Source organism: Pipistrellus kuhlii, unplaced genomic scaffold (assembly GCF_014108245.1).
Source record: "Pipistrellus kuhlii isolate mPipKuh1 unplaced genomic scaffold, mPipKuh1.p scaffold_m20_p_14, whole genome shotgun sequence".
Classification (NCBI taxonomy): domain Eukaryota; kingdom Metazoa; phylum Chordata; class Mammalia; order Chiroptera; family Vespertilionidae; genus Pipistrellus; species Pipistrellus kuhlii.
In genome coordinates, this window is record NW_023425449.1 from 15126714 (window position 1) to 15140181 (window position 13468).

Below are 13468 nucleotides of genomic sequence, written 5' to 3' on the forward strand. Positions count from 1 at the left end.
CTTAGGAAAAACCCTCTTCAATCCATAACCAATTAGCTAATAAAATATAACTCCACATTTCTTCTATTCTCATGGTTATTATAGAAAAGGTTATATTTACTTTTGAAGTACCAACGAAGACTACAATTGAATAAAACATTCCCTAGAGAAAAATCTGAAACATGAATTTCAAATAGTAAATTGATTATCTTTTTCTTTTCTTTGTAGAACACTTAGCAATTAAAGACTTCTAAAGATTAAATATAAAAGTGAAGACATTTGAACAACCCGTAATCACTGCTATTAACAAATTAAATTCAAAGGCAGTATTAAGAGAAAGATTTTATCTATTCAGAAACAAAGTATTTGTTAGGAGGCCAGATTGAGAAATAAATTTAATTCCAAATTCCTATTCTGTACAGAAAACAATTGCTAAAATTTGCTCTCTTCTTACTGTGCATGAAATATTGAGTTGATCTGTACCTACTACTCTGTAAGTAAAAACACTCCCTGTGTTTCTCCTTTACTTTCACAGTATTACCACACTCAAAACACGTCTCACATCCAGTGTGTGAGTTTTCCACATATCAAGCTGTTCTTTGACAGCAGCTGGATGTTCTACAATTCAATTCAGTTCTGAAAGAATCTAGGTGGAGACAGCATCCCATGTGTTAAGGGCTCAGTCTCACAAGGCTCCCATTTAAGATGCCAATGGCATATCCCAGCTTGTCATCTGTACTTCAGACTGATAGGCTATATATCAGGGTTCCAATGACTCCCTCTTTAGGTTTGATAATTTGCTAAAATGTCTCACAAATCAGGGAACCACTTACCTTACATTTACCAGTTTATTATAAGAAGACATGATAAAGATGAACATCCAAATGGTGAGAACTATAGTGAAGGCACACTAAGCTTCCATTCTTTTGCCAAGCACACCACCCTCCTAGTACCTCCATGAGATCATCACAGAAGCTCTATGAGCCCTATACTTTTGGAAGTTTCATCACATAGGAATGATCAATTATTAACTCAGCCAGTCTCCCCTTCCTGGAAGATGAGAGGTGGAGCTGAAAGCTCCATCTCCTAATCATGATCTGGTCTTTCTGGAGACCAGGCCGCATCTTGAAGTTACCTAGGAGCCCACCGAGCATTGCTCCATTAGAACAAAAGGCACTCTTTTTTAATTTTTTACAGAGAGGAAGGGACAGAGTTAGAAATATCGATGAGAGAGAAACATCGATCAGCTGCCTCCTGCACACTTCCCCACTGGGGATGTGCCCGCAATCAAACCTGGGACCTTTCAGTCTGCAGGTCAACCCTCTATCCACTGAGCCAAACCAGTTTCGGCAAAAGGCACTCTTATCTAGGATCAAAACCCAGAGGATTTAGGAGTCCTCTATCGGGAACCAGATCAAAGACCAAATATTGGAACAAAGGATGCTCCTGGTGCTCTTTTAGGAAATTACAAGGGTTTCAGGAGCTCTGTGCTAGGAACTGGGGTCAGAGTCCACTATCATATATACATACTAGAGGCCTGATGCACAAATATGTGCATGGGTGGGGTCCCTCAGCCTGGCTGGCAATCAGGGATGGCCGGGTGGGGGCGGGGAAGTGGGATAGCAGGAGGTTGGTTGTGGGAGTGCACTGACCACCAGAGGAGAGCTCCTGCGTTGAGCGCCTGCCCCTTGGTGGTCAGTGCACATTATAGCTATTGTCTGATAGTAACAGTCGCTTAGGCTTTTATATAGATAGATTTTCTATTTCACAACTACCTTATTTAATCTTCACTTTCTGAGAATAAGGACTATAATCCTGTTTTATAGAAGAGGAGAGTAAAACTCAAAAGGTTAAGAGATTTAAGATGTTAAGTGGTAGCTGGGATTTAATTTCAATGTACTTTCAAACCCATGTTCTAAACCCAATCACAATTACTGCATGCTCTCCCAAAGCCCGTTTTACAATGGTTACTAAGCAACTATCAGAGTATGCTCCTGGCTGGGCACTATTTCAGATATGGTAATCCACACACAATAAAAATTGTGTATATTCTGCTCCGTTAGTTAAATTGAGTTGATAAGTTGTCCTTGTGGGGCATGTCTAAAACTGGTGTTTACAAACAATGGCCAAGAAGTCTTTTAAAATCCTGAGTTGCAATTGTGTTTGAACACCCATTCAAAAAAATCATATCATGTTTACACAGTGACTAAAAAATTCAGTATAGGAAGAGGCCGGATGTGAAATGCACTTACATTTTTCACTTTACTAAAAACTGTAAGAAAGAAAATAACTATTAGTACTTAAAAATAGAAGAAAAAACTGACAATATTTTCATTTTGAAAATTATCAAATTGGATCTTTAGCTGTATATATCATAATATCAAATTTCACTGAGTATTCTAATGGAAGACACTTAAAAATATAATGGAAGATGAATTAGACAACAGCAATGTATAAATATAAAATACAACTGCCATAAGAAGAAAAAGAGAAAGCAGGTAAGCATATAATGTGGCTGTGTTTGATATTGATTAGTAAAGGATAGAAGTAACATGTGAACACAGGTCTGAGTACTAGTTAAGGAAGGGAGCAGATAAGGAAAGGCAGAACACTTCAGGTAGAGTTAACAAATACAAAGGCCCTAAGCGAGAAGCATGTTTAATATGAGGAAAAGCATGAAAGTCAGAGTGGCTAAAGAAAAGTCAGCGAGCCCTTGCCGGTTTTGCTCAGTGGATAGTGAGTTGGCCTGTAGACTGAAGGAGCCAGGTTCCATTTCGGCTTGTACCTTAGTTGCAGGTTCCCTGCCCTGGTCAGGATGCATGCAAAAGACAACCAATTGATGTGTCTGTCTCTCCCTCTCCCTTCCACTCTCTCTAAAAATCAATGGAAAAATATCCTTGGGTATTTTTCCAGTGATTAAAATGGGTGAGGATTAAAAACAACTACAAGTCAGTGAGGTAGAAAATGAAAGATAATCAGAATTGGATTTTATAATTATGGGTCTCAGCAATGGTAGTGAAATAGTATGGCCCTGGCCAGGTGGTTCAATTGGTTAAAGCTCATCCTGTACACCAAAAGGTTATGGATTCAATTCCTGGTTGCATATGTATGGGAGGCAACTAATAGATGTTTCTTTCTTACATTGATGGCTCTCTCTCCCTCTCTAAAATTAATAAAAACATATCCTTGGGCGAGGATTAAAAGAAAAATAGTATGGAATGGAGTATTAGAGCCTGTCCTATACAATAAGGATAGTATTGTTTTTGTGAAATTTTTGTTTCAAATTTGTATATGTGTTTACTGGGTTTCAGTGTAAAATGTATACAGTGGGTCACAGTAAATTTGAAAGGCGCCTGAAGACCATGGTAAAGATCCTAGACATTATTCTAAATATGACAGAAAGACACTAAGAATGGATAAATGATAAAATCTACTAAAACCTTTAAAAGAGGTTGGGGAACATCCAGCACATGGGCCATATAATATGGCCCTAGAAATCATTTGATCTGGCCCTGCCAAAGCATTAGGGATGAGTTAAAGGCTAACTTTTAAGTTGATAATTTTGTATGGCCCGTGAATATGTTAAATATCCAATGGCCCTGGGCAGAAAAAGTTTCACCTGCATTGAAATTATTAACTTCAAACAAACCACTATTAATTCAAAGGGGAAGATGAAGACTGGGTGACTGGATGTTCCAAATCAAAGGAGATTAAAGAAACATCACAACAAATGCAATATGTGACATGGGAATGAATCCCAAATCAGGGGAGAAAATTGTTAGAAGTACATTATTTGATCAATTGGTAACATTTGAAAATGGTCTCCATAAAAATTTGAAAATGGCCTCCATATGACAATGTATTGTATCAAAGTTAAACTTCCTGAATTAATATTTTAAAATGGGGGGAAAGGGACATGGCATGTGCAACTCATTCCTAAAATGTTTCAGCAAAAAGAAGTGGAAAAGCAGAGGGGAAAAAAAAAAGTCAAAATGTTAACATTTGCTGAAATCTAAATGAAGGATATTGTTAAAAGCCGAGGTGTCCCGCTCACAGTTCACATGCAGAAGTCCTAACCCCCAGCACACAGAATGTGACAGTATTAGGAGATAGAAGTTAAAACGAGGTCAAAAGAGTAGGTCCAAATCCAGTATATCTGATGTCCTCAAAAGAGATTAAGATACAGACACGTGCAGAGGAAAGACGGCATAAAAATAAAGGAGAAAACAGCCATCTAGTCAGAGAGTGGCTTCAGAAGAAACTAACCATGCTAACACTGACCTCAGACTTCTGGCTTCCAGAACTGTGAGAAAATAAATTTCTGTTAAGGCAGCCTTAGGGAAATTATTATATAGTTGAATTTTCCAATATGGTCAAGTTTGACAGATAAAACCAAATAAACAGATTAAGTACCCAAAGGAAAGTAAGAATGTAAAGAGGTCCTGAGACCAAAAAGCTTGAGAACCACTGGTTTAGATGCTTCCTAAAAGTATTTTCTTCCTTTGTAACTTTTGATCCTATCTTTAATCTTTTTGAAAAAAAATAGTATATCAATTATGTGTCTTTTCAACTAGCTTTCAAACTGACATTAACCTAAAAGAATTATTTCCTGTTTGTAACTCCTCTGCTTCTTATATAACTCACTGTAATTTAAAGTTTTAAAATATCCCATCACATTTTGACTGCTCAAGTCTAAGATCTGGTCACTACAGGCCAGTGATATCCAACAGAAATAAAATGCAAGCCACATTCATAAATTTTCTACTGGCCACATTAAAAAGTAAAAAGAAACAGAATTTTAATAAAATTATCGATATTAATGTGTTATTTTTTTCATACTACTTCAAAATCTGGTTATGTTATTTTACATTTACAGGACATCTCAATTCAGAAAAGCCAAATTTCAAGTGCTCACCAGCTACTATGTGGCCAGTGGCTAATACTTTACAAAACATATTTAACACAGCTCTAGACAGAAGCAAAAATACTTCATCTTCAAATGCACTTGAATTCTGATTTGAGTTTTACATCCCAGTGACCACATCTTATTACTTTTCTTCTTCAATTCTGATATTTAATATTTCTATTTTATTGTGCTGCTGCATATATTTATTGAACACTTTACTTCCCAAATGCCAATCCTGATTTACATTTCTTTCAGGGAATTTTATATTTTGAGAAATCTGTCATTTACAATATAGTTTTGACCTTTTGTTACAGTTTTTTCCCCTAAAACTATAAGGACATATATTGACTTTTCTACTTACAGATCATTTTGAATTATCCAAAGTCAAGACAAATGAAAACAGAACCTGAAGCAAACATTGCAGAAAGAAGTGCAACTGTCAATATAGCACTAGAGGATTCCTAAAGTGGATGTGGCACTGAACCTGCAACGTATTACAGCCTCCTTCATCCATGACAAACCAACTTAATACCCTCTTTTTTATTTTTAAAATTCCGCAGTCTGTTCCATGCCTCTGGGTCTACTTAGTTCATCAGTGTATTTTGTTCATTAGATTCCACATATGATGAGATCATGTGAATCATGTGATATTTGTCCTTCTCTGACTGGCTTATTTCATTTAGCATAATCATCTCCAGGTCCCTCCATGTACTTCCTTTTCACTGCTGCATAATATTCCATAGTGTAAACGTGCCACAGCTTTTTTTTTTTTTTTTTTTTTTTTACGAATCATCTACTGATGGGCATTTGAGCTGTTTCCAGATCTTAGCTATTGTAAATAATGCTAATATGAACATATATTCTTCCAGATATGATTTAGGGATTCTTAGGGTATATTTCTAGAAGTGGGATCACTGGGACAAACAGCAGCTGCAGTTTTAACTTTTTGAGGAAACTTTACACTATTTTCCATGGTGGTTGCACCAGTCTGCATTCCTACCAGCAGTGCACTGGGGTTCCTTTTTCTCCATCCTGGCCAGCTCTTGTTGTTTATTGACGGTAGCCATTCTGGCAGGTGTGAGGTGATACCTCATTATCGTCTTAATTTGCATCTCTCTGATGTTTAGTAATATTGAGTATTTCTTCGTATGTCTCTTGACAACTTTTAAAACCTGTATGAGAGACAAGGCCCTAAAACACCTACCTTTGAAAGCTAATGGAGCCTGCATCCACAAGACCCACAAAGCTATAATGAACTGAGAAATGGTTCTTAAAGTGCTCTTACCCCGAAGTCTCATGCAGACTGCAAAGCACCCAGACTTTCTGTGAAAGGCTTATTTGCTCATCTTTAAACACCAGAATGAGATGCAAGCATCTAATTAATACATATCTAGGAGCCTATGGTAACACTTTCCAGATAAGCAGAAGCTAAAGGGTTCATTATCACCAGACCAGCCTACAAGAAATGTTAAAGGGATTTCAAGTTGAAATGAAAGGGCACTAAGTATAAATATCACCAATAAAGGTTAGATTCTTTACTTTTGAAAGAATCTAATATTGTAAAGGTGGTGGGTTAAACAGTTACAAAAATAATATAAGAGTTTAAAAAAGTAGTAAAAATAACCATAACTATAATAATTTGTTAAAGGGTACACAAACAAAATGTGAGTGGTAGGAAAGAAGTACCGATATAGAAGTTGTAGGAGTAATTAATTTTGGAACAACTTCAATTGCACTTCTGCCTAGTCATTGGTCTTCTGCCATTCCACCTCATTAGTCCACGTAGGTGTATAATCTAAAAGTACTCATTTTTATAAGTCCTTTGAGTATTGTAAAGACCAGCTATTATCTAAAGAAAGTGAAGTATCCAAAAAAGACTAGGAAAGGTTAGTGAGTGAATCAAGTTCTCATGACACTATTGACTTCGCTTCCTAAATTTTGGCTAAAATTCACTTCTCAACCTCTACAAGACAAAGAAACACACTAGGTCAAAGTTGGCAGAAACTTTCAAGACTTTTCTTGACTTATATCAAAGACAGAGGTCTAAGAACAAAATAATGAAAGACCAAATTGTTCTCTTTTCTATTGGAACTAATTTCAACATGCAAAGTTCAAAATTAGCCACTGATTTTCTATGAAGGCACTTCTCACATGAACAACTCCATGAAACATGGCCATGCTTATACACTGAATGGCAGATTATGATCTCTGAATGCATTATCTGGCCACTCTGTGTATATCCTATATACTAAAAGGCTAATATGCAAATTGTCCGTTCGACCAGCAGTCTGGCTGGACCCCATCCATGCATGAATTCATGCACTGGGCTTCTTATGCGTTCAGAGATCATAATCTGGTCACTCAGTTTATATTATAGTATTAAGTAATGGTTAATGATTCCCCTAAGCAAATATCTCATAAAGTTCTAAAAGTCTTTAAAAATCTATATCTACAAAGCTGAGCACCTATAATACAGGAATTACAAGCCAGTCCAGACAGCATTCTTCAGTAGCTATTGTAGATACACACCTGTCAAAGCTTTTGAACATTCAGAACATAATTTTAAAGGGAAAAATTAACCAGCTTATATATTTATGGCATATCAGAAAGAGGAGGAGAAAATCCTAAAAGGAGTCAAAGATTCTAAAACGAAGGTGGAAAAAAACATAAGAAAATGTTAAATCACTGGATATAGAAGAGTTTCCAACAGGTCACACAAATAAAATTCTCACAAAAGAATAGTCAAAAGTAAAACAAAACAAAAAACACAAACTATTCTATATTTGCACACCAATTAGAGATCAAACAAGGAGTAGGTAAAAATGTAAAACAGGCAATAACTATAAACACTATTAATGAGAATATAACTATAAACACTATTAATGAGAATATAGAGTGGAAATCAATTTGTCATGACTTAGTCGATGATTTCTTAATTTGACTTCTGTAACTCTTTGAGATAAATAACCCCGAATATAGAAGTCTTCATGTAAAAGGGGATTTACAAAAACAGCATCATCAGTAATGTAATTAAAAAAGTAAAGATATGTACTGTAATTTGTAGAATGACCGCTACATACATACACATGAATACTAATAGTACAGTATAATCCAGCCATTAAACTCGAGATTGAAATAAAATGTCCTAATGCTGACTGAAAAAATCATGAAATTATTATACACTTTAGGGATAATTGTATGTAAAAATCTGTACACACAAAGCCAATTGAAAGATATTAAATATGCAACAGTACCAAAACAAAACATTTTTAAATAGGGAGTAATATGATAAAAAGTTGCCACTTTATGGAGAGATGATATTTATAACACAGCCAGTAATTGCTAATCAAGCCATCTTTGCAAAAAATATATTTGTTCAATTATTTCATCTGAGTAACTTCTAGTCACAAATTTTTAAAAAATCATTATAAAAAACTTACCACATGAGTAGTTTTTAATGTATTGCCATCAAATCTGCACAAACTGGAACTCTCTTCAAAGAAAATATCACATTCTTCTAACTCTTGAGCATTACAAGGAGGTTTTCCTTTATCAGGATCTGGATTCTTAAACCAGAAAATAAATTAAGTATAGAAACAATAGAAGAATGAATTTCTTCATATTTAAAAGTGTTAATATTATAAGAAAAATTAAAAACTAAATTTCAGACCCATGATTAATAAATACTTAATCAACAGAAATTATGGAATGATGGAATCAGCAAAAGGCATATTGAAACAAACAAAGCCTATATATTCAAAGATGTAAAATAAACATGTCCAGAGAGTTATGGAAGATATAAAATGGAACAAATTTATCTAAGATGAGACATTTCAGAAGACCAGTGAGCATGAAACATAATAATTGAGTTTATCTACATTAAAACACAGAGAAGATAAAGAAAAAACACAGAATCCTATTGGCGTGTGGAACAACATCAAGTGGTCTAATATATGAGTAATTGAAAAGGGGAAGAAAGGAAAAACTTTTAAAGAAATAATGGTTTATTTATTATTTATTTATTTAAATTTGATGAAGACTTCACTCCTATAGATTCAAGGTCAAAGCCTGGATGTAGAGCCACCTAGTTGTGGTTGTCTGCTCCAGCTGAAAAATCAATGGAAACAATTCTGGATGTTGTGGTTGGCTGTAGCTGGGGCCACTATTACCCTGACTCAAGAAGATACACATGCCCAGTGGGATAAAGAAAGAACTTTCCACACTCCTTTCTCTCTTCCCCTTTCAACTGCCCATATGTTACAGATTGGAAGGCAAAAATGAAAACTCCAGGACTGTCACGGCAGCCAGTACTGAACTGGACAGGATTACAGAGAAAAGGGGATGGGATCAGGGCAGTTGGGGAGAGTATAAAGAGGAATCTATGATACTTCCAACAATAAAGATAAATGTAAAATAAAATGGTATATAGCACATACAGTTACGTATAGTAGTTAATACTTGATAATGGTAATAATCTATGTTACTGGTTCACAAGTTTACTATACTTTTTATTTTAGACTGTACTCTTTCTACTTATAAAAAGTTTGCTACTTATAAAAAGTTTGTATAAAACAGTATGCCAGGTTATACCAGCAGCAGCCTCATACATCTGGTGCTTACCGCATCTCGATTGCATCATTATCTTGATTTAATCTCATGTTGAGTTATACAGTGACATGTTGTAGAGGTTGGTAGCCTAGGAGCAATAGGCTATCCCATCTAGGTTTGTGTAAGCGTACTCTATGTTGTTTGTACATTTAAGCCATTAAACATGTTACAAAATCGCTTACCATGACATTTCTCGGGACAAATTTCTGTTTTTAAGTTTGTGCATTTTTTTTGCGTGTGTATATGTAGAAAGAGCGATACATACATAGATGCTCCTCTACCCTACACAGCATGCCCTCCCCCACATATATATGTATTCAAATATTGCAAGGAATGAAAATTGGAATTTTAAGTCATATTCAAACACCAGTCAGCAATAGTTAATCTATGTTCTTTACCTTAAAAAAGCAAAATAATGTTTGAAAACCTGGCATATCCTCATCTTTCTGATTCTTAGAAAATGAAAATACTATTGTGATTGCTTACCAGTTGTTCAGAGGTCAAATGCATCAACCGTTCAGCTATTGCAGCACATTGGGCTGGGTCTCTTATAAATTCCCCTTGCTTATCACCAACTACTAGCTCTGGCCAAGTCAGTCCTTCATTCTTCTTAATCAAGGAAATCTCCACGCTAGAAGTTTAAATGAGAAAAGTAATACTGTATTAGGCAACTATACAAATTATACAACTAATACCAAGAGAAGAATCTCCCATAGAAATTATCCCTCCAGTGTCCAGATGTTTTACCAAATATTGTGTTCATTTTAGTTCTGCATATGAAAAATCTGTAATTTAAGTATAGGTAATTTAGATTTAATAAACAAAGTCCTATTGAAAATACTGTATAAAATAGCTTGATGAGAGAATTGGAAAGAGTAAGGCAATCCAGAAAGCATTGTTGCAGTCCAGCTGTGTGGTATGTTACCAAACTTAAGTAACAGAAATCTAAGTAGCACACATCTGAGATATTTCATGGGGCAATAGTGGGGTGGGAAAATAAATTGGAAAGGGCCTATAACTAAAGGTACCTGTATGTGTGTGAAACCAATTAACTTTATTTTCACAAACTAGTAGCCATAATGTATAATTCTTCACCTGAAGATCAGGCAAGTTAAATCAATATAAATGTTATTTCTCAAAATTCAGATTTTAAAGAATTGAAATGAAATGTAGGATTTAGAAAAATAACAACTTTGGTAAAACAAGATCCAAGTTAACATGGTCTCTATCAACTTAAAATCTAATTCTGTACACAAATTCCAAAGGTACTAAAAAGGGTCTCTAGAGGAATCCTGAGATTCCGGTCCGATGCAGCAGTAAAGGGAGAGCGAGCTGAGCCAGGCACACAGTGGATGCAGGAGGACAGGGAGTTGCCACGTGCCTCTTGAATAGAAGGGCAATGCAAGTGAGCTGCTTTGGGAGCGGCCTCAGCTGGAACACAGAGGAAAGCAGGGTGGGAGCAGCCTTTCCATGTGCCACCTTTGGTACACGTGAGCTACCCTAACCCACGCCCTGGAACACAACTGCAAGCAAACAATTGCAAGAACATAATAATAACTATTATCATAATTATCAAACAGAACATGCAACTTATCAACTATTCTTTTTCAAGGCAGTTATCACCACCTCATGAATTAATTACAGCACTTTAACATTTGCTGAAACTACTTAAAGAGATTATACAAAATACCTTATGTAACATGAATTCCTATCATTAGCATTAAAATTACCACCTCAACCAATAATGCTCCAAGTCCATGTTCTTCACAATTGCACTATTCTGCCTCTCTGCAAAAATATATGTAAACAACTACTAAAGAACTTTATCCAGCCAAAACCGGTTTGGCTCAGTGGATAGAGCATCGGCCTGCGGGCTGAAGGGTCCAGGGTTCGATTCAGGTCAAGGGCACATTCCCAGTAGGGGGTGTGCAGAAGGCAGCTGATCGATGATTCTCTCTCATCGATGTTTCTGGTTCTCTATCTCTCTCCCTTCCTCTCTGTAAAAAAATCTATAAAATATATTAAAAAAAAAAAAACTTTATCCAGTGACCAGAATGTATAAATACTGTTCTTATCAGTTGCTACCTAAAGAAGTTAGAGTTCATATAATCTCAGTTATAAAAAATTCTGATCCTTTTATTAAATTGGCAAAACTGCATGTCTACATTTTAATACTACTATTGCCATTCAAGCCAAAAGGAACATAAGACCCAATACATAAGAAACTGTAGACTAGTTTTTCTTACATGAGAAGGAGCATTATTTGAAAATAAGATACAGATAATTTAATCAACTACAGAAAATTGTGTGCTTTTAAACCAACGATCCCATCTACACATCATAGTAATTACCTTTTCTAACATAAAATAGTAATCTAGCAAGTCAAATTCAATGGAAAAATAATACTGGACTATGGTCAGGGATTAAATGCTTGAAACAATCTGCATGAGCTGCATGAGGTCCAGCTATTCTCATAGACCTTTAGTGGGTTCCTGTTTAATGACATATTTAACAATATGTTCTATTTGGCTTGCCAGTTTCAATGTATCTCACACACACACACAAAATGTTTAAACAGAATATGTGGAAATATATTTTTAAAAGAATCAGATAACTTGAGATTTTTGAAAATATATTTTAAAAGTATAACCAAGTCTTCCAATTTCTCCATTAATAAAATAAATTCAGGATATCTGCTTTAAGGTTAAAAAAAATTAAACTAGATATTATCTTATTTTTTACACTCTCAGGATTTAGACTCAGACCAAAGATTCAATGGGTCATATATTACTAATCAAGAATGATATTTAGGAAAAATATCTGACACCCACTTCCGATCAAATTTGACCATTTAAAAATTAAGTTCCCAATACTACTTATTAATCCATCAATGAATTTAAGAATTACTACGACATGATATATAAGAGAATAATTTTTTTTAAATATATATTCTATTGATTTCTTAGAGAGGAAGGTAGAGGGATAGAGAGTTAGAAACATCGATGAGAAAGAGTCATCGATCAGCTACCTCTTGCACCACCCCTACTGGGGATGTGCCCGCAACCGAGGTACATGCCTTTGACCGGAATGGAACCTGAGACCTTTCAGTCCGCAGGCAGACACTCTATCCACTCAGCCAAACCGGTCTCGGCTAATAAGAGAATAATTTTATTAATCCAAATGACTGAGGCATGAAGTACCTGGGACAATAGATTTGTAAAGAGGCATAGCGAGGGTATAAGATAATAATAAAAGCGGAATACGCTAATTAGACTGTATGTCTTCCAGATGACCTTCAATTGAAGGAAGCCCTGGTCCTGGGTGAAGGAAGGCCTACTTTTGCATGACTTTCCTGCATGGGTCTCTAGTGGTTTTATAAGATCCTTAATGTTTGTTTACCTTTTAATACTCCTTTAATGGAGGTATAATTTATAGACAAAATTCCCAGGTTTCAAGTGTAGAATTCAGTGAGTTTGACAAATGCATACACCCATATAACCCAAGGAAAATAGTGAACATTCCAGAAAGTTCCCTGTACCCTGTGCACACACAGTTATCACCTAAAATTTAGGTCCTAAATGATTATGCACAGAGTAGCATATGAAGCCATAAAATAGAATAAAAAAATTATGCATTCTTTATGAAAAGCTCTCCAAAATTTATGATTAAAGTCACAAAAGCAAGCTATATCGCTGTTTATAGTATGTGATGAAAACTTTTTTGTTAAAAAAGGAAAATAGTATATATGCTGCTTAAATATGTATAAAAGTAAACTAATACTGTTGTAAGGAGTTAGAGATGGGTGACTGGAGGGCCTGGATTGGAGGGAGACTTATCACTCTATAACCTTTTATAGATCTTAAATTTTAAAGGATGGGAATGCATTATCTAGTCAACAAAGTAAAGGTGGTAGAAAAATTATTTCTATTAAAAAGTACATATTAAAATAACCATTTTCACCTATTATTATTGTTG

General features: G+C 35.3%; 1 protein-coding gene across 3 annotated transcripts in view; it reads right to left on the reverse strand.

The window, feature by feature from the left end:
* Nucleotides 1-13468, reverse strand: part of NUDCD1 (NudC domain containing 1) — a 60513-nt gene that overhangs the window by 13257 nt on the left and 33788 nt on the right. For 2 of the 3 annotated variants that reach the window (XM_036436799.2, XM_036436798.2), the window contains 2 exons: nucleotides 9980-10124; nucleotides 8326-8451 (listed from right to left, as the gene is read on the reverse strand). In XM_036436799.2, the coding sequence (XP_036292692.1) occupies nucleotides 8326-8451; nucleotides 9980-10124 (271 nt within the window). Of the gene's footprint in view, nucleotides 1-8325; nucleotides 8452-9979; nucleotides 10128-13468 lie in introns of all 3 variants that reach the window. The other variant, XM_036436800.2, reaches the window with a different exon arrangement.